Here is a 26,515-nt window from a genome sequence, read left to right as displayed (position 1 = left end):
TGTGTATATATATATATATATATATATATATATATATATAATTTCTGTGCATATCTCAGAAAAGCCCATAACTCATTATTCTAAACTAAAAACTACCTAGGTCAGTTGGAACATCTTGCCAGTAATTAAATGCCAAAATGTCATTATTAAGTTTTATTCTAATATTTTCTTCAGATACTCCCTCCAAACCTGAAGGACCCCTTGAAGTCTTAGATGTGACCCCAGACAGCTGTGTACTCAAGTGGAACCCTCCAAAGGTAAGCATCATCTTCTTTAAATTTGTATAGACATCATATTATTTTGGGGGGGAAATTTGAGGAAGCTGTCATTGGGGTTGGCATTATATTGGGATATAAAGTAACTTGGACTACTTCATCTGCATGTCACTCTCTGTCTGGTAAACTCTGAGATTGAGATCGGACAAAACTAAGATTATTTATCAGGCTGAAAAAGCATTCTAATGAAACTTTTGAAATAAAATTGTATCATGATGAAGTAGTCATCTTTGCACAGCAGAAAGAATAGAACACATCATTTATACAGTTGTAAAATCTTGACCATTTTAGGAGGATGGAGGTTCACCAATCACAAACTACATTATTGAGAAGCAGGATCAGCGCACAGGAAAGTGGGAGGGTGTCAGTCGGTTTGCTCGTAGTACTGGCCAAGAGGTTTACGGTCTTGAGCCAGGCCATGACTACAAATTCCGTGTCTCAGCAGAAAATCAGTATGGGGTCAGTGAGCCCCTTGAGACGTTGCAAGCTACCACTGCTCAGCATCCTTTTAGTAAGTGATATTGTATTGATCACACATGTTACTGGAAGCAAAAAATGATCTTGAAATTGAAAGTAGAATCATGAAGGTTACAAAAATTCTGATTTGTTCCAGCAGACATTTGAACTTAGCAAACAGTGTATTTTTGCTCTTGATACATGACCTATTTGCAGATCTGTTAATTGTTTACAAGTAAATGTACAAAATTATGTTAGGAATCATGACTTGACATGTAGTCAGGATGATCAGTTTCTACATTTTAGTACAATAACACACATCAATCACTCTGGAATTGATGTTAAATTATTAAAGTATACAATTTTGTTTACTTTTAAAATTCTTTACAAAAGGTGACACTTTTGTTAAGGGCATACGTATTATAATCCATCTGTCCATCACACCTTTGATTTGGTTTTGCATTTGGGTCAGTTTTAAGAACACTTTGGTGGGGCATCTGTGTTTGATGAACACATTTCTAGTTCTTATTAATTCACATATGTAAGTCATATCGTATTGGCATATTATGGGTTAGCATGCTTAAACAGTCACCTTTAATTATTAGTAGTTTACAGCCTTAAACATAGAAAACAATAGAAAACAAACAATTTAAAAACAAAATATTCATGTAAATTGCATTGTTTTCGTTTATTTCCATTACATTGAGTAATATGGTTAGCAGGTTTTGCCAAAAATGTTATGTCTTCCAATATTATTATTTTTTTTCCAGCTGCCCCCGATGCTCCTGGTAATGTAACTGCAGCAGATATTGATGAAGATTCTGTAACACTCAACTGGACAAAACCCAAGAATGATGGAGGTCGCAAGATCAAAGGCTACGTTATTGAATATAAGGAGCCATCCAGTGGCCGTTGGAAGGAGGCCAATAATTTCCCTGTCAATGACACATCATTCAAGGGTAGGAATGGAGCTATTTATAAAATGCCTAATTCTGCATGTCTGTTACTGCCTGTCAGTCAGTCATTGTTTATTACACATTCCAATAGACCGATAATCAGTCTTATCCCAAGCAGTATATCATCTGTTACATACTGACACTTACAGTACACTCGTCTGACCAGGAGAATTTTTTCTGCCCTGATGGTTAGACACCTGGACAGTTTGGACTACACAACCCTGTATAAATTCAATTTTAGGTAACTGTTTTCAAATTACATGAAGTTTCAGGAATATATCTTTGATAAAATACTAAAATTTTCAAAAAGAAAACTTGGTTTTACAGAAAGAGCTGTGCCAGTCAGTATAATATTGCTTATTTTGTAATCATCTTTGTAAAAGTGCAAAGGAGGTTATGTAGTGATGGAGTGCTTGTTAGAAGCATTTTCTGATCTAGATATGGGAATCTGGCACATTTTGAGGTTTGCATAAGATGCATCATGGCCTTATCCTCTGCTGTTATATTTTGCTTGCCCTTAAGCCTCCATACTTACGTTAAGATATTTGGTGCAAAAACAATAACTTACTTTGAATATATCATGTGAATTGTGTCAGCTTCTGTCGACAGAAATTACCATAATCATGCATGCCTTAATATTTTGTTTTAGGGTGTCTGAACATTTTTTAGGGACGACATTTTTAGTTTTCATAAAAGCATAGTTTTAAGTTTATTAGACAAATACTGATCACATGAAAGACCCCAAAATATATACAAAGAGTTCACTTTATTGACCATATGTGTGTCCGTTCATCTTTATGTTAATTCAAACCCTAGATTATGCTAATGTCTCTTGCTTTCTTGCTAAATAAAAGGAAGGCTCAACAAAGGCTGGGTAGAGAGTGTCTGATGCCACTTATATTGTAAAATAAGTGATTTGATTGACATTGATTGGGTAGTATGATGTCATTTATATTGTGATATAAATGATTTTTCTTACATTGATGGGGGAGTCTGATGCCTCATAAGGTAATATAACTGATTTTTCTTCCAGTGACTGGCTTGAAGAAGGACACAGATTATGAGTTCCGTGTGCGAGCTCAGAATGAAGCTGGACTTGGGGAACCTAGCAGACCAACAGATGTTATTAAGACAAAGCCTAAATACAGTAAGTTCATTATTCTATTGTTTACAAGGTGCTAATAATAATTCCTAATGTTACAGAGGTAAAAAAAAAATTTGCAGAATTATAACCAATTTGTAGAATGCCTTCACACCTTTTCTGCGATGCTTTAAAATTGCCATAATTTATGCATTCTACCACACTGCTTCTGTGCAGAATTTCTTCCAGGAAAAAGACAACAGACCTAGAGCCCTCATTATCAAACCATTATTGAATCAAAATTTAAGGAGAGCAGCTGCACTGTTTTGCCATTGCAAATTCCCACATTTTTTAAAATGCATATTGCAATATTCCCTTCATACTCCACCAACAGCACAGCACCATCAATACCAATATTAATATAAAATATCTGTTCTGCATTCAGAAGATTTATCTGTTTAATTTTAATGTGAAATGCAGAATCAAACTTTTTTTATAAAGAGATAGCATTTTCAGCGTAAATTCACTCCAGACCTATAGTTTTGAAATAGCATTATCATTCTTCTGAAAGTTACGTTAAGCACAGGGTTGATAGTATGTTAAAAGGCGGGTAATTTTTTTCCAGCCAAACCAGGTAGCCCTAGTGTTCCTGAAGTGGCAAATGTTGGCAGAAACTTTGTGGAACTCACCTGGGACAAACCTAGGAATGATGGTGGAAGTAAAATCACAGGTAAGACTAGATTTTTTTTAAATATGGTAAATAATTTTATACATTCTCATAAAATAGCAAGATATGTTTGCCATTCTTACACACATTTTTGGAACATTCATATAAGAGTTATTCTATGCTTCTTGAGTCAAAATACATTTTTAAACTGTAATATAGATTATTATCACCAAGCCCATCCTTGAGGCATGCCCTAGAAAGCTTTATAATTAAAGTCAGCTGATTTTTGGACACTAATGACACAAACAATATCAGATTGAACAACTCTGTCAAGTGATATATAAAAAGTAAGCTTGCAGCAAATGATATAATTAGATTACAGTGGAATCCACTTATGATCAGAGTATCATAGAATCCCCATATAATATGATCAGAGTATCATAGAATCCCCATATAATATGATCAGAGTATCATAGAATCCCCATATAATATGATCAGAGTATCATAGAATCCCCATACAATATGATCCGAGTATCAAGGAATTTTCATGTTATGATAAGAGTATCTTGGAATCCCCATGTATGATTGGAGTATCATTGAGTCCCCTTATGATATGATCAGAGTTTGATGGAATCCTCTTGTGATATAATCAGAGTATGAAGGAATCCCCTCATGATCAGAGAGTATCATGGAATCCCTTATGATCAGAATATCATGAAATCCCTTATGATATGATTGGAGTATCATGGAATCCCCTTACGATCAAAGTATCGTGGAATGCCCTTGTGTACATAAAGTGATAGGTCTGTGTATTGTAGTATTGCTTTGTGATGACTGTTTTGCCTCTCAGAAATGATTCCAAAGGCAAGAAATAGTGATCCCAATGCTTATTCATCTGTCAATCAATCATCAGCTTTTGCTTAAAGTTTTTTTTATAGGACAATATCTTTTTAAATGAATGGATCAATATCAGATGTTGCCCAAAAATGCATCGGGGGTAAGGTATATCCCTAGAGATTTGAGGATCACAGAGAGCAGTTGATTAAATCATAGTTAATGGTCAATAGTTAAATGTATTTTTACCTGGCAATATTATATATTACTGCCCGGAATGAACTGCTATCTGGCAATAATATCCATTAATGTCAGGGATGAACTGCCATCTGGCAATGATATATATTACTGTCAGGAATGAACTGCCATCTATCAGTAATATATATTACTGCCAATGATGAACTGCCTTCTGGCAGTATTATCTATTACTGTCAGGGATGAACTGCCATATGGCAGTATTATCTATTACTGTCAGGGATGAACTGCTATCTGGCAGTAATATATATCACTGTCAGGAATGAACTGCCATCTATCGGTATGATCTATTACTGCCAATGATGAACTGCCTTCTGGCAGTATTATCTATTATTGCCAGGGATGAACTGCCATCCCATGGGTAAAATTATTGCCACACGTGTTGAAGGCAACAGGCAAAAGACCATGGTCACATTGGTCAGTTTCAAAGAGTAGGCAACTTGCATCATGTGTCTGTGGATAAGCATGACTTTGTAACCAGGTGTGCCAGTATAAATGGCACATCCTTGGGAATGATGTAACCAAAGGTCAGATCACAGGGGGAATTGTTTAGTTTTTTATTGGGCATACATTACCTAATTCATGTATACCTTTTGAAGGTTGAATCTAGACCAGAGTGTGTACCCTGCTAGTGTCCACTGACAGTGTATACCTTATGAAGGTTAAACCACAACCAGAGTGTGTACCCTGGTAGTGAACCTAGACCAGAGTGTGTGCAATACTAGTGTCCACTGACAGTGAACCTAGACCAGAGTGTGTACCCTACTAGCATCCACTGACAGTGAACCTATACCAGTGTGTACCCTACTAGCATCCACTGACAGTGAACCTATACCAGAGTGTGTACCCTACTAGCATCCACTGATAGTGAACCTAGACCAGAGTATGTACCATACTAGAGTTTTCTTACAGTGAACCTATACCAGAGTGTGTACCCTGCTAGTGTCCACTGACAGTGAACCTAGACCAGAGTGTGTACCCTACTAGCATCCACTGATAGTGAACCTAGACCAGAGTATGTACCATACTAGAGTTTTCTTACAGTGGACCTATACCAGAGTGTGTACCCTGCTAGTGTCCACTGACAGTGAACCTAGACCAGAGTGTGTACCCTACTTGCATCCACTGACAGTGAACCTATACCAGAGTGTGTACCCTACTAGCATCCACTGATAGTGAACCTAGACCAGAGTATGTACCATACTAGAGTTTTCTTACAGTGAACCTACACCAGAGTGTGTACCCTGCTAGTGTCCACTGACAGTGAAGCACATTCATGTTGAGTTTGTCGATTTTAAGCCTGCAGGGCAGACATATTTTGACATTAACAGCTTGAAGAAACTACGAGTATGTATCACCCAAGAAAATCTTGGACTTTTTTTTAAAGGAATACATTTATGCAGAAAATTTTAATAATGTTTTAAGGATTGTATATGTGCTGCCTTTATCATTTTTTCCATTTTATATTTTGTCTCATTGTACTTAATGTTTACATTAATTTGGAAGGGTTTATCTTCCTATGCAAGTTATTTTTACATATTTTGAACATCTACCTTTAGTTGACACCATATAGTCATTATTTTGCTGAGGTGCCATAAAACATTACTACAAACATATTTTTGAGAAATGTTAATAGCTGTATAAAGGTTCCATGCATGTTCAGACCCTGAAATAGATAATTTTACCAAACCTGCATTTCATCTGTGCTCTGTTTGTATTTAAATGCATTCAGAATTCATTTTGTTTGCATTCCAGCTTGAATGTTATGTCAGCAGTGCTCTCATTTTTATCAGCCGTCTTTTTGGTGCAGCATTATATGCTGTGATCCTGTCTGCTGGGCATTCTGTCCATCAAGGTTTCTTTTTCCACATGATATATTAATTGTAGAGCACCTGCCTCTTCCAAAGGTCAAGGTCACTGTAAATGAGATTAGAAAAATGGTTTTACATCATAACTTAGTTCTTGATCATTTATCTTGACAAAACTTTGTGGATGGCTTGCACTTAAGGCATTCAAGAGGCCTATTCATTTTGGGGTCAAAAGGTCAAAGTTTTAGATTACTGTGGCTCAAACAAAAATGGGTAATGCAGAATGACTCTGTTCTTGAGTAAGTTCCTTGAGTTCTTTTTAGTAAGTTCCTTGTGGATGGCATGTACTTGGAGTAATAAAGAAACCTGGAGATTAGACATCATGGTAAATTCTAATAAGAAAATAATTGTTTCTGCACAGTGACTTAAAAAAAAACAGCACATACCTGGACCCAAGGTCCTGTTCATTGAAATTAGTCAATAATCTCCCGAGTTGTCAATAATCTCCAGAGTTAACCATACACAGGCATATAATGTACAGTTCATGTTTGTTTATGGCTTCAGAAATGCGTTTATGTTTTATGTTTGTTGCTTCCATTAAACCTTTATTTTTTGTTTGGAACATAAATGGAAATGTGTTTACTGATGTTGGGTTATTTATTTTAATGGGTATTAGGACAAGAGAACTGTTACTTACGTATCTTCTGTTATTAAAATTGTTATGCTTTAATAAAATAGTAAATGTGCAAAAGACAGCATTGAATTGACAATAAATAGCACTGGAATTGCAAGAAATGTAACAAAATATGTAGATGCAAAATGTCAGCAAATGTTACTTTTTGGTTTTTGTTCGTTCGTTGAAATGAAAACTGTCCAGATACAGACACTGGTGATGAAGTCATCACAGCAATGATAGTTGCTTTGTTTGTCTTAATAAGAACAAATACAACAGCTAGAAAATGTGAAATATTGTCTGTCATTGTAAAGAATCTGATCCTAGATTATCAAGAGAAATGGCTTTTGTCCATAGAATTTAGCAGCAGCTTGAAAATGATAAATTTCAAATCCATTTGTGAAATGCATAGGCTTTTTGTTCTGTTTTTGTTTATCGTTCATCATTTTTCTGCAATTTGCATTAGTGCTTGCCATTTTGTTCAAAATACATTCATTATTTTGTTCGCATTTATACTTCATTCTGTTTTTATTTCACTGTTAAAATTACCCATTTAGGGTTTCATTGTATTAGCAGGGGAATGGTGTCATTAAAAAGTCTGAGGTTAGTATCACAGGTGTTGTTTAGTCATGAGTTAACGGGGCTGCAGTAAACATTGCAAACAAGATGATGAATTCTGGGTAATTTTGTTATCAAATGACAATATTTTCCCATTCAATTCTTTGTTACTTTGTTTTTTGTTGCAAAGTCACTGTATTGGATTTTTATATTTCCCAGGCTATGTTGTGGAGAAGAGAGAAAAGGGCAGTGATTCATGGATGAAGGCCACAGACTATCCTGTCATAGATACAAGGTTCCTTGTTTCTGGTCTTCCTGAAAATTCGGAGTACGAATTCCGTGTGGCTGCCGTAAATGCTGCAGGACCTGGAGATTGGGCTGAAACTGTCAAGCCGATCAAGATCAAGGAGAAGATTGGTGAGAAGAATGAAAAAGTTACTTCAGTGGGGTTTTATTTTGGCTTTTAAAGGGGCTGATAAAGTAACAAGTTATTTACTATTGAAAATATTGTTTCTCATTTAATCAAAATGATGGGTCAAGACCTCATTTCCAGTGATTCTAGAAAAGTTCCTGTCTCTGAAATCTTGGTTCATAAGCAACCAAAAAATACCATATATACTCACAAGTTGGATCCAATAACAAACTGCACAGATCCCAGATCGGCCACTGCATAATGTGCCAGTAGATCGGAGTCTATGTAGTTTGTTAAGACAAATCAGACATGTTGGCACATTATGCAACAGCATAACAGAGTTTTTGTTGTTTGCAAGTGGACCTGACTATTAGGCAAGTATGTATGGTACTTATTTTTTTAGCCCATGACAGCAGAAATAAATCTGTCATAGTATCAGATACATAATTATTTATAATTTATTCATTTGTATTAAAAACTCTATATAACTTGCATCATTGATCTTCTGAAGAAATATATATAGAAACAGTCTAAAGTATGTAATAACAGCAATATTTTATCATATACAGATTTTGTTATCTTGATGTTGTTTTGCAACACTTTATCAGATCAATTCTGCTAAATAATTCCATATTATTTCTAGTTGGCACTGCCCCAGAATTTATCAAAAAGCTGCACAACACCTGTGCTCCGCTTGGAGGTGAGGCCACTTTCACTATCCAGGTTCATGGCAAACCTTTGCCAGAAGTTGTTTGGTAAGTAACAGGTTTCAGACTTTGGTTACTTTTAAACCTTTGCCAGAAGTTGTTTGGTAAGTAACAGGTTTCAGACTTTGGTTACTTTTAAACCTTTGTAAATTAATACATTTTTGCTTTGTTAAAATTTAGTTTTCTAAATTCAGCATTTAACAACACTGACTTTGTCATAATATTCTCATTGTGTAGTTGTTGCTATAATCAGGAATATAATTTTTTTAATAGTCTTGCTTGATTTGCATAAATTTTATGCTTATGCAACTTTTCTTACTTGATTTTTTAAATTTGGTTTCAGTTGAAAAGAAAACAAATTGACACTTGTAGTATCAAACAAAAAATATTTTAAAATGAAATTAAGCAGCATTGTCGTGCTTACACATATAAGCGACTTCATTTTGTGTTTGTTATTTAAATGTGTACAAAATCATTATTCCATTTAAAGCAATAAAACATGACAAGATACGAAAAAATACATTAAAATCAAAAATGGCGACAAAAAATATTTGATCTGAAGTTTGAAAATATTTTACAAAGGTAGAAAATAGGAGGCGACATTGCAACCTATATACACTAAGCTAACTAAGAAACATAAAATGAAGACTACATTTAAGTGAGTCAATTACTCTTGATTATTTTAAGTTTCAGCTAGAAAATTACCAAGAATGAATTCACTGCCAAAGCCATGTGCTCAGTGACAGACAAGAATGAGTGGCTTGTTTAAAAAAATGAAAATCTATCTGTATCTAAACATTTCATAGAACTTATCGACATATTATGTCACTATGTAACAGTTGGTGAAATTGATTATTATGATTGTGTGCTAACTTGGCAAAAACCTCTGTCACTTAAAATTGCTTCCTTATATTGGTTTTAAAAGTCAAGTACCCATTGTATATGAGCTTCTTGAGATGTACCTATTTTATTTTCTGATGATGTCATTTTTTAAGCTATACAGCTGATAAAACATTTTACCCACAGCTGAATCAGAAGTTTTAATTTAATTCCTGCATGCCAAATGTATCATCGGTGCCAAAAGACAGTCTTTTACTGTGATCTGTTATTGTAGTAAAGGAGGTCAGCATCTTCCTTAGTGTAGTGCTGAGAGAAAATTATTTTTTATTGTGACTTTAAATGTCACCAGAATATTAATCTTCATACAGAGCGTATTAATTGCTATGTTAAACCTTCCAAAGGTTAAAAAAGGATTGAATTTGTTTTGAGGCCTTCAAAAAGTTCATGACTACCTTCTTAGAAATGTCCATTCTCTGTCCGAAATCTTCAATCATGAAAAGCAATTCTCATTTAGTGAAAGAGATACAAAAGTTTACGAACTTCTATGTTGTGTTTTCATTGGCAAATAAAAGTATGGTTGACCAGGAAAAACACTGTTTTTGTGTGAAGAGAGAGAGAGAGAGAGTTATCACCATATGCATTCAGATTACACTGAGTTTATTTTTCCTGAGATCACAACAGCAAACTCTTCAGCGTCTTCAATTGATCAAAGAGTTACTTAAACAAATCTGCGTAGCTGCTATTAGTCTGATGTGTTTCTTAAGTGAATAAAACCTGTATAATCATAGATTTGCTGAGAGAATTAAAGTTGGTATAAGGATGGCATCTTATTTTTATGTGGGACATTTTTGTCATGGTAGCTGTATATACACAATCATATAAGATTAAATCACAAAGGATTTGCAAAAATTAAAAATGCCCAAATAGATCAGATATTTTGCATGCAAAGGAATAGTAAAGGAACATAAATAGATTTGCCCACTTTGTAATACTTGAAAAATATTAAAATTCAGAGAAAATGTTCTTTAATATTTGGAAATGGAACATTAGAAATTTGTTGGTGATTTAATGAAACCACGTACATGTATCAGGCAGAAGGTGCTCAAGAATATGGCAAGACTAATTTGGTCCTTTCAATTACCTTAATTTGTTCCTTTCAGTTACCTTAATCTGGTCCTTTCAGCTACCTTAATTTGGTCCTTTCATTTACCTTAATTTGGTCCTTTCATTTACCTTAATTTGGTCCTTTCATTTACCTTAGTTTGGTTCTTTCAGCTACCTTAATCTGGTCCTTTCAGCTACCTTAATTTGGTCCTTTCAGTTACCTTAATTTGGTCATTTCAGTTACCTTAATTTGGTTCTTTCAATTATCTTAATTTGGTCCTTTCAGTTACCTTAATTTGGTTCTTTCAGTTACCTTAATTTGGTCCTTTTAGTTACCTTAATTTGGTTCTTTCAATTACCTTAATTTGTTCCTTTCAGTTACCTTAATCTGGTCCTTTCATTTACCTTAATTTGGTCCTTTCAGTTACCTTAATTTGGTTCTTTCAGCTACCTTAATTTGGTCCTTTCAGTTGTCTTAATTTGGTCCTTTCATTTACCTTAATTTGGTCCTTTCAGTTACCTTAATTTGGTTCTTTCAGTTACCTTAATTTGGTTCTTTCAGTTACCTTAATTTGGTCCTTTCAGTTACCTTAATTTGGTCCTTTCAATTACCTTAATTTGGTCCTTTCAGTTACCTTAATTTGGTCCTTTCAGTTACCTTAATTTGGTCCTTTCAGTTACCTTAATTTGGTTCTTTCAATTACCTTAATTTGTTCCTTTCAGTTACCTTAATCTGGTCCTTTCAGTTACCTTAATTTGGTCCTTTCAGTTACCTTAATTTGGTTCTTTCAGTTACCTTAATTTGGTCCTTTCAGTTGTCTTAATTTGGTCCTTTCATTTACCTTAATTTGGTCCTTTCAGTTACCTTAATTTGGTCCTTTCAGTTACCTTAATTTGGTTCTTTCAGTTACCTTAATTTGGTCCTTTCAGTTACCTTAATTTGGTCCTTTCAGTTACCTTAATTTGGTCCTTTCAGTTACCTTAATTTGTCCTTTCAATTACCTTAATTCGGTCCTTTCAATTATCTTGTATAGTTCAAGCACCGGCTTCAGCCATGATCACAAGACTGTTTGATTTGACTGACAAATGCTTACAAGCATATTTAAGCAGCATTCATTTCATTAATCCAACATGAAAGAACAAAATAATTTAGATATGCTTAAGTACACATAAAAATTTATATTTGTTGATTTACTGTAGCTTTACCTCAATGTTTTTTTGTAGGTACAAGAATGGAATTCCTCTTGGAAATGCTACACGGTCAAGAATTACTCCACGTGATGACTTTGTCACACTGACCCTGTCAGATATTTACGAAAGTGATGCTGGTGAAATTAAATGTGAAATTCGCAACCCACTTGGTACTGAGAGCTGCAAGTGTAACCTGGAGGTGGAATGTAAGAATTCTTTTTATACAAATTTTTAATCACACAAATGATTAGGACCAGTTATAAATTGAGATCATAGCAAAAATAATATGCATACCCCTTCAAAGAATAAATATATGAATCAAACAGTCATTAAAAACATTTAATATCAATGGAGAGAGGGTGGGGATCCAAGTGATGTCCAAGAATTGAATGAAATTGAGTATAAATTAAGAAACGTTTACGATGACTCAGCAGAGAAGGTTTCATTTCAGACTTGACTCCCAATGGTTAATGTATGTTTTATTCATTTGGTGTTACAGCTATAAAACAGTATTCTACTGCTGGATTTTGGTTTTCCGCCAGTGAAAATTAATTTGCCCAGGGCAACTGTAAATTTTAGTTTCAAAAGCTCCATTTTTGTGTGGACAGTAATACAGTCTATATGAGTGTTTTGTGAGGTTTAACAGCACTTTGAACACAGTATATCATGAAGTGTCTTTCACGGGGTCATACCAAGGCAACCAGCCTGGGCTGTCCTGGGCAGGTATTGAACCCAAAGTACTTAGATTACATGTATGACATTCCACCAACTGATCTACCACATCTTCCTGGCCTTTATGAGAATAAATAGAACATGTGGTAATCAGAGTCTTTTCTGAAATTGAAAATTTACAGGTGGAATCCCTCTTTGATTTGAAAAAGGGGGGAATTGTTTAAATATGGGGAGATTTAACAAAGTAAGCAAGGTAGGGCTTAGAAAAATGATGCATGGTTTTTGCATTTCAGTCAATTTATTTGCTTGGTGTTTTGTAAATTACCTTATTTCATGTTATTTTTTGTACACAAAAAAATAATTATTAATTTCAGTGTGCGAAAAATGAAATGTAAAATAAATAATTATCATTTGGTGGTACTGACTGTGTATGAAAAATAAAGGGATCTGACCTGAACAAGTTCTACGGAACACACGCTATTCGACAACCTAATGGTACAAACGTACAAAGTAAATGTATATTTTCTGTCTCATTCTGCTCTCAACTCAAGAATGTAATTACAATAAAAATAAAAGTACTCAAAGGCTCTCTTCAGGGAAATGAAAATCTCTCAGTGTGCTATTGAAGCCATTGTCCATACAGCAGTTGTAAGTTTCAGTTTCAAAGATTTCTTTCTCCACTATCTCCACAAACGCAATTGTTGATTGTATAGTAAATGTTGGCGCTGAAAAGCTTCCCTCTTGTGGGAGATAAATCAGTTTCAGAAAATTCCTACAGTTGACTGCTATAGCAGTTGTTACTGTCCAAATGCAGCATATGTCAAAGGGACATTTTGTCAACCAAAAAAATCAGTCTCCATATTGGTCCATTTAAAAAATGACTGAGAATTATGGGGAAAACAAAATTACACTATTAAGGTCATACATAATTATTTTGCTCAAACTACAGTATAATGTTCAAGCATTCAGAGTACTTGGTTTGTTATAAGAAGTACACTTCAATGATGCTTTTCTAGTTTTTTGTAATGGTCAAAGTATGTCCACATATTGTGCTGTCTGTAACTTTTCATGCAATATTTTATTGATAATTATTTATGTGCACAAATAATTATAAGTAATAATGTTATTTCTTTTAGGTACCTAAACTTTGGAACATCATAACCCAAAAAAGTTTTCTGTACCAAAAATTAGAAGATTAAAAAATTATAAATATATGGTGTATGAAAAAGTAGATCATAAAAAAAATCTTACAATATACAGTAATCTACCGTATATGCTCACAAGTCCAACTGCAAACTGCATGGACCCAGATCTACCAGTGCATTATATGATGGCAAATCTGGGACTATTGATCTTGCTGGGAGTAATCAGTTGGGTTGTTTGCAGTTGGACTTATATGCAAGTGTATACAGTAAGTTTGACTGTATTGGAATGTGTTTGATATCTGACTCGTATTACATACATTCAGAATGCTTGAAGAACTGACAGATCACAATCAGACAATTAAGTATATGTAATCTACGTACAAGTTTTTTTTCTTCATTTAGCACCACCAAGACTTGAGAAGGAGATGCGTGATCAGACATTGAGCAAGGGGGAGCAATTCAAGCTGAAAATTCCCATCAGTGGCACAGGACCCTTTGAAGTTAAGGTCAAAAAGGATAACCGTGAACTTCCTGAAAATGACCGGATCAAGTTGTCTGTGTTTGATGATTTTGCTACACTCGTCATCAAAAGTAAGGATACTTAGTTTTAATTATTTTTGTTGCATTTTTCATTGCCTGTCTCCATTATTTATTTCTGACATAGACTCTGTATCTCATTAAGATGGCATGAAATTATATTAAAACCTGGCTTAAAAGACCACTTTTTCTGGAATCCACCTGTCATTCAGTCCATCTATACAAAGATCAGTTTTCATATGTAATATGGTGTCCTGTAATGACAGACCACATGTCTTATGAGACCATTTTCAGTTGGTGGATTGAGTGGACACTCAAAACATTATTCATTTTGTGGGAGGTCATGATAATCAGTCTTGACCATACACTTTTTCAAAGTCCCTCACACCAAAGTTTTGTTGAAATAACCTATAGCATTCTTAAGAGCCCATTTTCTCTCCTTTTAGGAATAGAGGTTTGAAGAAATATTTTCAATATTTATTTTATCTCCATATTATTTGTGATCTCTTCTACAGATGCTGAGATGGAAGATGGTGGATCATACAAATTTGAGATTTCCAACAGAAGTGGAACTGCAGCCGGTGGTTTTAACATGAAAGTTGTCAGTAAGTTTAAATGTTGCTACAATTCAGCCTCCATTTCGAGGCATTCATCTTTTCTGCACAACAGCTCAGAACAGGAAGGCAGCAATACCATGTACCATATTTACTCACTTATAAGTTCAGTCCAACTACAAACTGCACCGACCCAGGATCTGCCAGCACATTATGTTCTGGCAGATCTAGGTCTGAAGTTTGTTAAGAGTAATCAGTAAAACAAACAGCATAGACCCTGATCTGCAGATGCATTATTCTATGGCATATCGGGATCTTTGTTGTTTGCAGTTTGCCTTGACTTAGAAGTAAGTATATACAGTATACTCATCTGTGATATGCACTTATCTACAAGTAGCTTAGACCGACCCAGATCCTGCATTACACAATGAGCTCAGCTCATGGTCTACACTGTTGCACTTACAACTACAAGTGAACAAGCAAATATGCAATTTGCTGGTGCATTATGTAATGGCAGATCATTGACTGTTATCTTACACTTATGATCCCAAGTGAACAAGAAAAGATGGTTATTTACTGGTGCAATATATATGGCAGATCCTTGTCTGCTATGTTACACTTATGATTTCAACTGAACAGTGAAAGACAGTGTTTTTCTGGTGCATTGTAAAGATGGAGATATGGCTGCAAACAAATAACCAGAAACTACTGCTCTTCTTATGCATTATTGGATGGCAGAACAGGATTTATACAGTTCACAGTTGAATGGAGAGTTACATATGAGCAAATACGGTAGATATGCTGTCCATCCTATATCCAGTATGTGTCATATACTTGTATCCCCATGGAGTATAATATTGTGGAATATAGCTGTCTGTGTGTCCATCAACATTTTGTTTCTGAGCATAACTCTAACCATTCAAGGTAATTCAACAAAAGTTGCAAATTTCATGATGATTATTCAAATTTCCAGGCACAAACTGCCATTACAATGATAAAACAAGCAATATATCATGGTTTTGATCACAATTTTCTTCGTGTTCAACAATTAGGGACCAGTTCTTTTGGTATTCTCTAGCAAAATGAAATCCATGCCTGAAACCGCATTATGAGTGGGTTCATGAGTTATCCAGGGAGACAATGTATAGTTTAAATAGAATGTAGCATATTGGACACCTCTCCCTTGATGACTTATACCCAGATAACTCAAGAACCCATTTAAATAACACACAAAACATAGGTTCGGTATAAAATTTATTGTAAATATAAATATTTGGCATAATGGGGGCAAATCCTGTCACAGCACACTGCACCAGCTGAGCTCTGAATTGTTTCAAAAGGAATACCTCAGGAAGGGAGACCTGGGGAGTTTGTAGGGTTGTGAAGTGTCCGACACCTGTATGTGGAGCCACAAGGGGCTGATACGAGGTCTATAGGGACACTGATAACCGAAACTCGATAAGTCTGATCCTGAGGATGCCATGATAACAAACATCAGCTGATACTGCATACATGCACCATAGGAAGTGGATATGAAGTATATGGGCATAATAGTTGAGTACATTAAGTACTGACACAAATTGGGGGTCAAAAGCAAAGTTGTGAATACTTGAAACTTGGCATTGGATATACTTCAGGAAGAGAGACTTGGGGAGTTCATAGGGTTGTAAAGAATGTCTGACACCTGTATGTGGAGCCGCAAGGGGCTGATACAAGGTATATAGGGACACTGATAACCAAAACTTGATAAGTCTGATCCTGAGGACTGCCATGATAATAGCATTAGCCAATTAGACAAAGGCCCCCCAGAACAGAGCTGGAATGGTATGCTATGCAATAAATGTCCCAAATAAACAACAAGGTGGAAGTAGGGGAGGTGTATGGCTTTTTCAGTAAAGATTAAATGCAGCATCTGCACTGAAAGGAATGCATCTCTACAGGTGTCCCATTTGCAGTATGACTGTATGCATCTCTACAGGTGTATCAGTTACATGAATGACACCCTAACTGACTCAGTGTTTGATCTCATGCTCCAACTCAGACATCTGATTGGTTCAACATGACAACATATCTAAATTTAGTTTCTAGCTTATTAACATATATTGGCTGCAATGACATCAAGTCTGAGCATAGAACCATTGTAGACAAAGAGGGGCCCAGCAAGGGGCCAGAGAAGGATGCACTGTGTATTACTTAAACTACATTTAACCAACTAAATTATAATTTATACTGCAGTCTATGTTTTTGGACCCTGTTGCACCTGAATTATTAAAGAAATAGCAATAAGCGGTATAAAAATTGTGAGTGCTGGAGCATTGAGCACTTTCAGAGCGTTTATATAAATGGAGTACTTTGGGGATATGTCATCTCTAAATGACACTTGACTCACTTTTTTTAATGAGAGGATTGTCATCAGATATGGAAAATACAGAATGATTGTAGGGCATAATAAATCAACATAACAGGCATAATATCACAGGGTGGACATTCCTACAAAGTAGTTCTGGTATCCAAACTAGAACTCCTTTGCGGGATTGCCCAGACAGCAGCAGCATTAACAAGGCTGAGACCAGTATGGAATGATACTAACATTGCTTTTGGTTCTAAAATAAGGCTGATGTGCTCGATTGTCATGTCCATCTTTCTGTATGCTTGTAAAGCATGGACACTCACATCAGATCTACAAAGAAGGATTCAAACCTTCGAAATGAGATGCTACCACAAGGTCTTGGGCATCTCATACATTGACCATGTAACCAACAAAGAAGTCCACAACAGGTTCCAACAGGCCATTGGATCCTATGAAGACCTCTTGACCACTATAAAAAGTGTAAACTGAAGTGATACGGTCATGGCTCAAGAACATCTGGACTGGCAAAAACAATCTTGCAAGACACAGTGTGTGGGTACAGAAGTAGAGGCAGACAGAAAAAGAGGTGGGAGGACAACATTAAGGAGTGGACAGGCATGGGATTTTGAGATTCCCAAAGGCCAGTAGAGAACAGGGAAAGATGGAGAGAACTGGTTGTAAAGTCAACTGTGGTGACTCCGCGACCTCTTGGGTTAAGGGTTTGATGATGATGATGGACATTCCTTATGACTTTCATTACCATATACCGCTCCGGTGGCCTAGTGGTTAGAGCATCTGCCTCGGATGTGGGAGGTTGTGGGTTTGATCCCCTGGCCAAGTCATACCAATGACTTATAAAAATGGTACTAACAGCTGCCTCACTTGGCACTCAGCATTAAGAGGTTAGTGTTAGGACTGGTCGGCCTGGTGTCAGGATAATGTAACTGGGTGGGACATCATGCTACATGTCTGCGGCATGATGCCCCAGTGCTAGACATCACTATAAACTGCCACACTGCAAACATCGTAGCGATATGACTGAAATTTTTTTAAGTTAAATTAAAAATCCAAATCACACACACACTCATTACCATAGGGCCATGTAAGCTTATGGTATAGTTCAGCATCTTTCATCTTTATGTGATCACTTGCTTGTTTCCACTCTGGAAGCTGTATTTCTGATCTGATGTTGATTTAGGCTTATGTTGTAAGGATCTCAGACAAGTTTGGTAATGAGCCAGATCCATACAGCTTGAAGAGATGTGACTGATTGGCTGAGTGTTTGCAGTCTGAAAGTCATATTTCTGATCCTTTTTTCATCATTTGCATTACTGTTTACATTTTCAAGATCTTCAAATAACGTGAATTCAATGTCACAGACCTGGAAAACTTGGGGATGAATTGCACTTGGGTTAAGAGGCATGCCTATTGATTTTTAGGTCACAATCGAGGTCATTATAGGTGAAAAATGAAAAATAATTTCTGTATTCAGACTTCAAGTTTTTTCCCAGAGTTAGTGGATTTTTTTTACACATTGGGGTTTAAGTTAAAAGAAGTCAAAGTTAAGATGACTGAAAGAGGAATTTTTCTTTTGGATTTCAGTTCTAGAATATGTTTTTTGACCAAACTTTGTGGATCATTAGCACACAGGGTAATAAAGAAACCTGTAGATTTTGGGGTCATAAGTCAAGCTCATGGTAAGTCTAATAAGAAAGTAATGGTCTTACACAGCAAGTTTTGTTTAAGTCTGCATATTTTGTGCAAAAATTAAGGTCATTGAGATCCAATAATCACCAAGTCAACAATACCTTACCAGGGCCTACATAGAGAAATAATAAAGTGGGATGTGGCATATAATGCACCATTCATGTTTTTACCTAAAAGAGGAAAAGTTTGATAAGTGTTCTATTGTTTTGTCAGGTTCTTAACAATCATTTGATTATGAGGCAACAAAACCATATTTGTCACTAGATTAATTAACTTTAAAGAGTGAAACGTATATTTCTTCTCTTTTGGTAAACATTTTTTCTCTCTGGATCAGAATTTGGAACAAAAGTCTTTTCCCTGCATGTCAAGTATGAAAGTTTTGAATTTGTTAACTGGGTGAAAATTCAAGATACCAAACACTGAATCAGATGTTAACCAGTGAAGCTTGAGGCTTGAGTTTCTCATCTGTTTACAACAATTCTTTCACTGTTTCAGGTCCACCTGGTGCACCAACTGGTCCTCTTAATGTGTCAGACATCACAAAGAATTCATGCAAACTGTCCTGGAAACCGCCCAAAGAAGATGGAGGTTCACGTGTCATCCACTACATGGTTGAGAAACAGGAAATCGGAAAGCCATACTGGTCAACTGTCTCCTCAATGTGCAAGGTAGGTTTCAAAATATTAAGTTAATATCAAATAATATATTTTGGAGATGTATTTATGTATGTATTATTTTATATAATTTACATAAATGTCAAGAAGTAGGACTCTCAAACTATGTCAAGGATATATACACAGCTATTTCCTTGTACATGGTTATGCAAAATCAAGTGCTAATTACAAATAGTAAGTAGTTCTTCACAACTTTACAAGAGAGTGCTCTATATCATTTAGTAAAACAGAAGCCTAACTGCATATCTTTGAAGGGAGAAGGAGGCAGTTCAAAAGTTTATTTTCTTTCCTCTTTTAAGCATATAAGTATTATTTATCAGAGCACATGATGAGAGGATTATCTGCCATTTGAAACTAATCAGTTTCTACTCAATAAATCATCAAGCTAATCAGTACAGCGGCAATTCCATGTACTGCTGTTTAGTTAGGCATATGGTGTCTTAGAGAACACTACTTTATGCTGGGGTACATTACATGGAAATTTATTCAGCCAGTATAAAGAGATACATGAACATGTACCATGTTAAAGTGAGGGTCTTTATAGTGAGTGGACCATTTCAAACATAAATCAGTTTGTGAATTCATGCTCCTATTTTCTTACAATAAATAATTTTTTTACCTATTTTCAGGACACAATCTGTGACGTGCATGGTCTCTATGAAAACAACCAGTATTTGTTCCGCATTAGTGCTGTCAATGAATTTGGAAACTCTGAACCCCTTACAGCCGAAAGTCCCATTATTGCCAAGATGCCATTTGGTAAGAGGTCTTTTATGTTATAGGTTTTCTTTTCATATGTGAATCAACATTTTTGGAGCAGTGATAGCCCAATTGGTAGAGCAGCTAGGGTTGCAGGTTTCATTACCAGCCCAGGTCAGGCTGGATTGGCTGCCTCAGTTTGTACTTAGGAAAGTTACTTAGCTCCCATTGTCTTGCCATGATATAGCTAACACTGTATTAAAAATGCCATTAAAGCAAACAAAAGAAGCCCCCTAAACCACCATTAAAACCAATTTTGCAATTTACAGATTCAATGGCTTCAATGTTCAGAGATGTCATTTGTGGTAAAGTTTTGTCCATTAAGAATGACTTTTGACAATTATATGCTGCAATTTTAGGTATGTTTTTACTGACAATTGAGACCAAATTCTTGCACATGTTTTTATTATATAACTTTTCTGACATATTTGATTGAATGTCTTGTTGGGCTTAATGTATTTTAACCCCAAATGACCTCTGACCCTATGCAATGGAATATAACTTTTATCTCAGAGAGCACATAGATTGCTGTTAAGATTTCTGATCATATAACTTCTTTGTAATTGTATTTCCAGAGTAAAACTTGATGTTGCTCTCTAGGATAAAAAAAAACTAAATATTAAGAGATTACAAATGTAGCCAGCAGAGGGATGGGATAAGTGGAGAGAAGTTTGGTTTGGTGTTTTATGGTGTAGCAACTCGTGGAGAGAGATATATTTTTTATAATTAACAAGAAGGACCCTTTTTGTCATAACATGCATCAGTTGCATGGTAAGTAAAAGATTTATCAATCACTTAGTCACATGGTGTTTTCAAGTTTAGTCTTAACTCAAAATACATTGAAGTTTCAAAGGTAATTTACTTAATTCAACATTTTGTAGCTTTCAAAATATAAAGTCGGAAGTTTTTGTATGGATATTACTAAGGTACACTATATCAAAGTTACATGTAAATGATAACATCCAATTTTTTTTAAAGATAAGTTACGTCTCAGATCTAACCTGAAAAGTACACAAAGGAGCTTAGATACAGGATTAAACAGAATTATTCATCCTTATGAACTTAGTTTACCCTAGGTTGCTGGTGAATGTCTTGGATGTAAATGTTTCTTCAGATTGTAACCAAACCAGATGTACTTCAGTGAATGTAGATACCTCTTTTTGTGGGAATTGTGGACCAAAAATATTTCCCTTTTTTTGTATAATCACTGTTTTGTTAGGGTAATCAGATTTGAACCAAATTTTTTTATTTTGTTTGCAAGTTCTATTACTAATTTTGTGGACTGCTCTAGTGGCCCAAGTGGTTAGTGCACCAGCCTTGGATGGGATGTCATGGGTTTGAACCCTAGTCAATTCATAGCAAAGACTTATAAAAATGGAACTAATAGCTGCCTTGCTAAGTGCTCGGCGTTAAGAGGTTAGTGTTAGGACTGGTCGACCTGATGTCAGGATAATACAACACTGCAAACATTGTAGCAATATGACTGAATTTTAAAAAAAAGCTATGTTGAAAGTTCAAATCGCACACACACACACACACACATTAATTTTGTATCCACATATGCCACAGTGTTGGCCATTACCTTTATTTTATCACAAGGTTTCTATAAGGATGTAACTGCTCCGCTCCAGTAGTATGCATGGAATTTGGAGAAAATACCGATACCAAGGGGAGATCACTCTGCCTGACCACCACATAGGTGGGCAGATAACTTTTACCTCTTTAGCTAAAGGAAGGCTGGATTTGTGAGGTAGTAGTTCTCCAAAGGTATTGTGACTGTGTAAGTACTTGCAAAGAAACATTTTACTTTAAAAAATTACTTTCTTGACTCTTTCTTAACTAACTCATTTCTGATCAATTTTCTTAATTGTAGATGCTCCTGATGCTCCAGGGGTACCTGAGGTGCAGGAGGTTGGAAGTGATTTTGTCAGCCTCTCCTGGGCTAAACCCACCTCTGATGGGGGCGGCAGAATCACAGGATACTGGATAGAGAAGCAAGAACATGGCACCGATGTCTGGAGTCGTGTCAATACGCAACCCTGCATTACCAATATGATAAACATCCCCAACCTTATCGAGGACAAGAAATACGAGTTCAGGGTTTTTGCTGAAAATGCTGCTGGATTAAGCAAGCCATCTTTTGCCTCGAATACAGTTAAGATCAAGGATCCAAATGGTGAGTTGTACTGTCCACTATCTGAGAGAAAGAGAGAATGTGGAAGGGTTTTTCTTTCCTTCTTGTCAAAAATGATATCAATTTTTCCTCATTTGTTTCTTTAAAGATATCATTATTACTAATACAGCTTTATGCATATCTTACAACACAATGCACAGAAAGTTTGGCAACATATTAGTGAATCTTAGAACATGATTGGCTGAAAATCCAACTCTCAATATGTGCAAAATATGATATACAATGATGTAATTAATTTGGACTTGTTAAAAAGAGCAAACCCTATTGTTCAAAAGAGCAAACCCTATACTTTCTCGCTAAATGTAGTAATCAATATGCAAATGAAAGGTTAATTTTAACAAGTTTCTCCCATAGTTTAAAGAGTGTTTATAATAATTAAAATTTTCTTTTGTCATTGCTGTTTCCACCAATCTGATTGATCAGACCTTTTAAAATTATTTGGTTCACACCTGTATAAACTGAAAAAAATGTTGTTTCTTATGTCCCAGCATATTGGTACACTGTGATCCGGCTATAGCACACTCCATTATAACACGAATTCGGATATAACACAGTTGTGGTGTGGCTCCTGAAATTTCATATACATGTATTTTTCTTGTGCACAAAAAAATTCTTTCTTAAAAAGTACAGAGAAAACAAACGTAAAAGGTTTATTATCATTTTGGGGAAGAGATTGTATATGAATAATACAGGACAATCGTGGCTTGGCTTCTGAAATTTTAAATGTATTGTACACTAAAAAGAATTTTTTTTCTTTTTGAAAGTACAAAAAATAACACATAAAAAGTTTTTTCCCTATTGGCTGCAAAACATACCATGTGGTGATTTTTATTTATTGGCGACATTGTTGGCTGTTTAAACTTTTATGTACAACCACTGGTTTGGAGTGCAGAAATTCAGAGGCACCATGACAGGAAGCTGCAAACTGGATTTAAAATGCACTGAAATTTATCTGTTGTTACATAAACAAATTCTTTATCCATATTGACAAACCATCTAAACAGTGCACTGTTATGTCATAATCCGCTTATCTTGATACCTAGCATGAGTTTTCTATGTTGTGAGATATCCACTTTTTTGTTGTTGACATTTCTGGTAATGGAGATCAGCTGGACAAGGCATTGTCTCATAATCTATCTTTTTTTTGATTTTCGGCCGCTCGCTAGTAATTAATATATTTACAAAGACTGACATCTGTATGTGGATGGTAAGTAAAATTCCTCTTCTTTTCACTCAGAATTAATCCTTCAGAACACTCATATTTTCTGTAATAATCCCTGTCATCAGAACACCTGTGTCTCTATCATCCGTTGACTCTTTGTTAATTTTCAGATGCATGCATGGAAGGCAGCAAGCATCACACTGCTACCACAAATGTAAAAAAAAAATGTATAAAAAAAATAATCTTACTTTTTGGTTTATTCAATAGGCATGGAGGGACAGTAACTAGAATAGTCCAGACGATGGCCAATTCCTTTTTAAAAATGTACCCAGATAAAATAGTTTGCTGAAATTTCAAAGGAAACAGATTACCTTTAAAGCACCGATTGTTATGAAAACGTACTCAGCAAATGGAAAAAATACCAGTCTCAATCATGCAATACAATTATTTGATATTGCCACCACAATAAGAAATGGGCATTTGTTAGGTTCTCCAAAGCTGTCCTTTAGTGGTGACTTCAATAGCGCATGCACCCTTCATCAAAGAAAGCTGACTACAGTCTTTCAGTAACAACAAAAAGACTTTCTTCAAAGGAAGTCAGTACCAAACTTAAATAAAAGTGATGGAATCTGATGGATTTTTTCATTTTCCGACGTGAGTGGAACATGTTTACTGTGCTGTGAAAGTTTCCTTTTTGTAGGGAAAAAGTTTATGCTTATGAATGCTACCAACAGCTGTTTAAAACGCAAACTAACTTTTACCGACATTGGGACATACTGAAAAGTAAATTTGCTTCGTCATTCGTTACGTGATTGTGCTGTTTTTCCGCTGAATTCTGACCAATATGACCTGTTACAAAATTATTGAATATTTTAAAGCTGTGTGTATGCATATTTTTGATGGAATCACTTGTTTTGTGGATTCAGTGTGAGTACACGGTGTTGATACTCTATTCATGCTATACATTAGACATGTATATATAAACAAGATTCACATATATGTACCAATTTGTGGTTCTCTAAAGAAAGTAAACTGTTATATATGTCTTCTCTGTTACCACTACAGGTGTATTTCTCATTTAATATGCATCAATTTAAGATGGTAACTGTGCCGATGAAGCACGTATTTTATGCCCGCATTTATTACCCCTCACACACACAATTTTTTGGGGTACATTTTCTTCAGCAAACTGACCTGGTTGCTTATAACACAGTTTGGTCTATAATACGGTCGGGTTCAATGGCTCCCAACTACCGTGTTGTAGTGGGGTCACAATGTAGTACTTTTTGGACCGTTCACAGAGAAATCATGGGTAGCATAAATTGCGAGCTAATGTTGATTTACATTGACTATGAGGGCAGTCATTTGAAAACTGCAGTTTCCATGTACAGTGAAAAGAAAATGATGTGTGAATGACATGATGATACTTAAATGAACACAAAAAATAAATTTTATATATATATATATATATATATATATATATATATATATATACATACATACATACATACATACATACATACATACATACATACATATATATATATATATATATATATATATATATATATATATATATATACACACACACAGAGAGGTGGTTGGAATGGAGAGATGACATTATACAATATTCTCCTTCAGGTGACATTTTAACATTTCTAAAAACATCAGGAAGGGTCATGGTGCGTGAGTTATTAAAATGGTAGAAAATAGGTTAGCTTTGCCTTGCATTTATACCAGTCAAATTTTCGGATTTTTCTAAAACGATTGTGCTTTAAAGAAAACTTGATAAAGTATGCATTCTTTTCAGGGCTGTTCCATTTAAGCATACCTGGTACCCAGGGAAGGTTGATTTTTAAAAAATAAGGGTATTACTTGAAGAGTTTCATTCAAATGTGCCTTCCTTGGATCCAAAGTATATTTTACTGGAACGGCCATCAGCTCCTATTGCAGTTAAAATAAATACTTTTCTGTATACTATAGGTTTTAGCATTTTAGCCAACTCTTCAAAAAATTAAGTTATTTTGCTTGATCAAAAGTTAAATAAAAAATATCTGAAGCTTTGTTGTGATTCTTTGAAAGGTGCTGAATGTGTTTTGCAAAGAAAGTTGAGATCATTAAAACATCAAAGCATGGGATTTTAACTGGATTGAAATGTTGAAGTCTAGCCACAGTATTTCTTTCAAAAAGTCCAGCTATGGTTATTTATCAAGATTTGCAACCTGATAATCTCTATTATGTTATGTTTTTGATTTGCCATTCCATCTGGTCACTACAGTTTTGCTTCTTCCTTCTCGTTTAAAGAAAGCATTTCTTGTTGATAGTAATCGCAAGTGCTGCCCTTCATTGGCTGTTAGAGAGGTTTCTTGCTGGCCATTATCCATAGAAATTGGTAATTTTATAGTAAGCATGTTTTGAAAACCTGAGAAACAAAATAACTTTTTTTAAGGAGCAAAAGTTGTATGCTAAATGTTCTCAGGATGACCTATTTTGGGCATCAGTTAATATGAGCACAGGTATGAAACAAATATGAAATAATTTTTTACTTTTAAACAATATTTGCTAGGTTGCCAGGAAGCTCCCAGCCATTTTCTTATTGGTTGTTTGCAAATTACGGATACTGATCACTATTTTTAATGTATTCATACATGGAAATTATGGTAGTCAAAATGAATACATTTAATAGATTTTTGTAGACAGAATTCCAGTAAATGTATGAATTTAGGCTAACAGTTCACAAGAGGCTGCAAAAGTTTGATAGATGTACATCACATTTGTTTTCAGATGGTCTTAACTCCATAACCTTATGTGTCGTGTTCATGGATTATCAGGTTGTACCCTACTTCCAAGTTCTGTACTGTCAACATCACTGCTGTAATACCACCAAAATGGGTGGTATTGCAGAAAATTTGACAGATGTTGCTCTACAATGATACCAAATAAT

General features: G+C 35.2%; 1 protein-coding gene across 19 annotated transcripts in view; it reads left to right on the top strand.

Moving 5' to 3' along the window:
• The window catches only part of LOC149785740 (twitchin-like), a 469,207-nt gene that overhangs the window by 358,859 nt on the left and 83,833 nt on the right, over positions 1–26,515 (top strand). For all 19 annotated transcript variants that reach the window (XR_016425447.1, XM_089979624.1, XM_089979627.1 and 16 more), the window contains 13 exons: positions 175–257; positions 567–786; positions 1,502–1,690; positions 2,721–2,834; positions 3,394–3,498; positions 7,783–7,980; positions 8,619–8,730; positions 11,851–12,023; positions 14,037–14,225; positions 14,687–14,776; positions 19,278–19,450; positions 20,086–20,215; positions 22,089–22,391. Coding sequence is in view for 18 of the 19 variants with exons in the window: in XM_089979624.1 (XP_089835750.1) it covers positions 175–257; positions 567–786; positions 1,502–1,690; positions 2,721–2,834; positions 3,394–3,498; positions 7,783–7,980; positions 8,619–8,730; positions 11,851–12,023; positions 14,037–14,225; positions 14,687–14,776; positions 19,278–19,450; positions 20,086–20,215; positions 22,089–22,391 (2,079 nt within the window). In the remaining variant the exon portion in view is untranslated. The remainder of the gene's footprint in view (positions 1–174; positions 258–566; positions 787–1,501; positions 1,691–2,720; positions 2,835–3,393; positions 3,499–7,782; positions 7,981–8,618; positions 8,731–11,850; positions 12,024–14,036; positions 14,226–14,686; positions 14,777–19,277; positions 19,451–20,085; positions 20,216–22,088; positions 22,392–26,515) is intronic.

The sequence above is a fragment of the Sinohyriopsis cumingii genome, chromosome 13 (genome assembly GCF_028554795.1).
Source record: "Sinohyriopsis cumingii isolate HCF-2022 chromosome 13, ASM2855479v2, whole genome shotgun sequence".
Lineage (NCBI taxonomy): Eukaryota > Metazoa > Mollusca > Bivalvia > Unionida > Unionidae > Sinohyriopsis > Sinohyriopsis cumingii.
The sequence above is the reverse complement of the archived record's forward strand: the minus strand, read 5'-3'. Positions and strand labels throughout refer to the sequence as shown.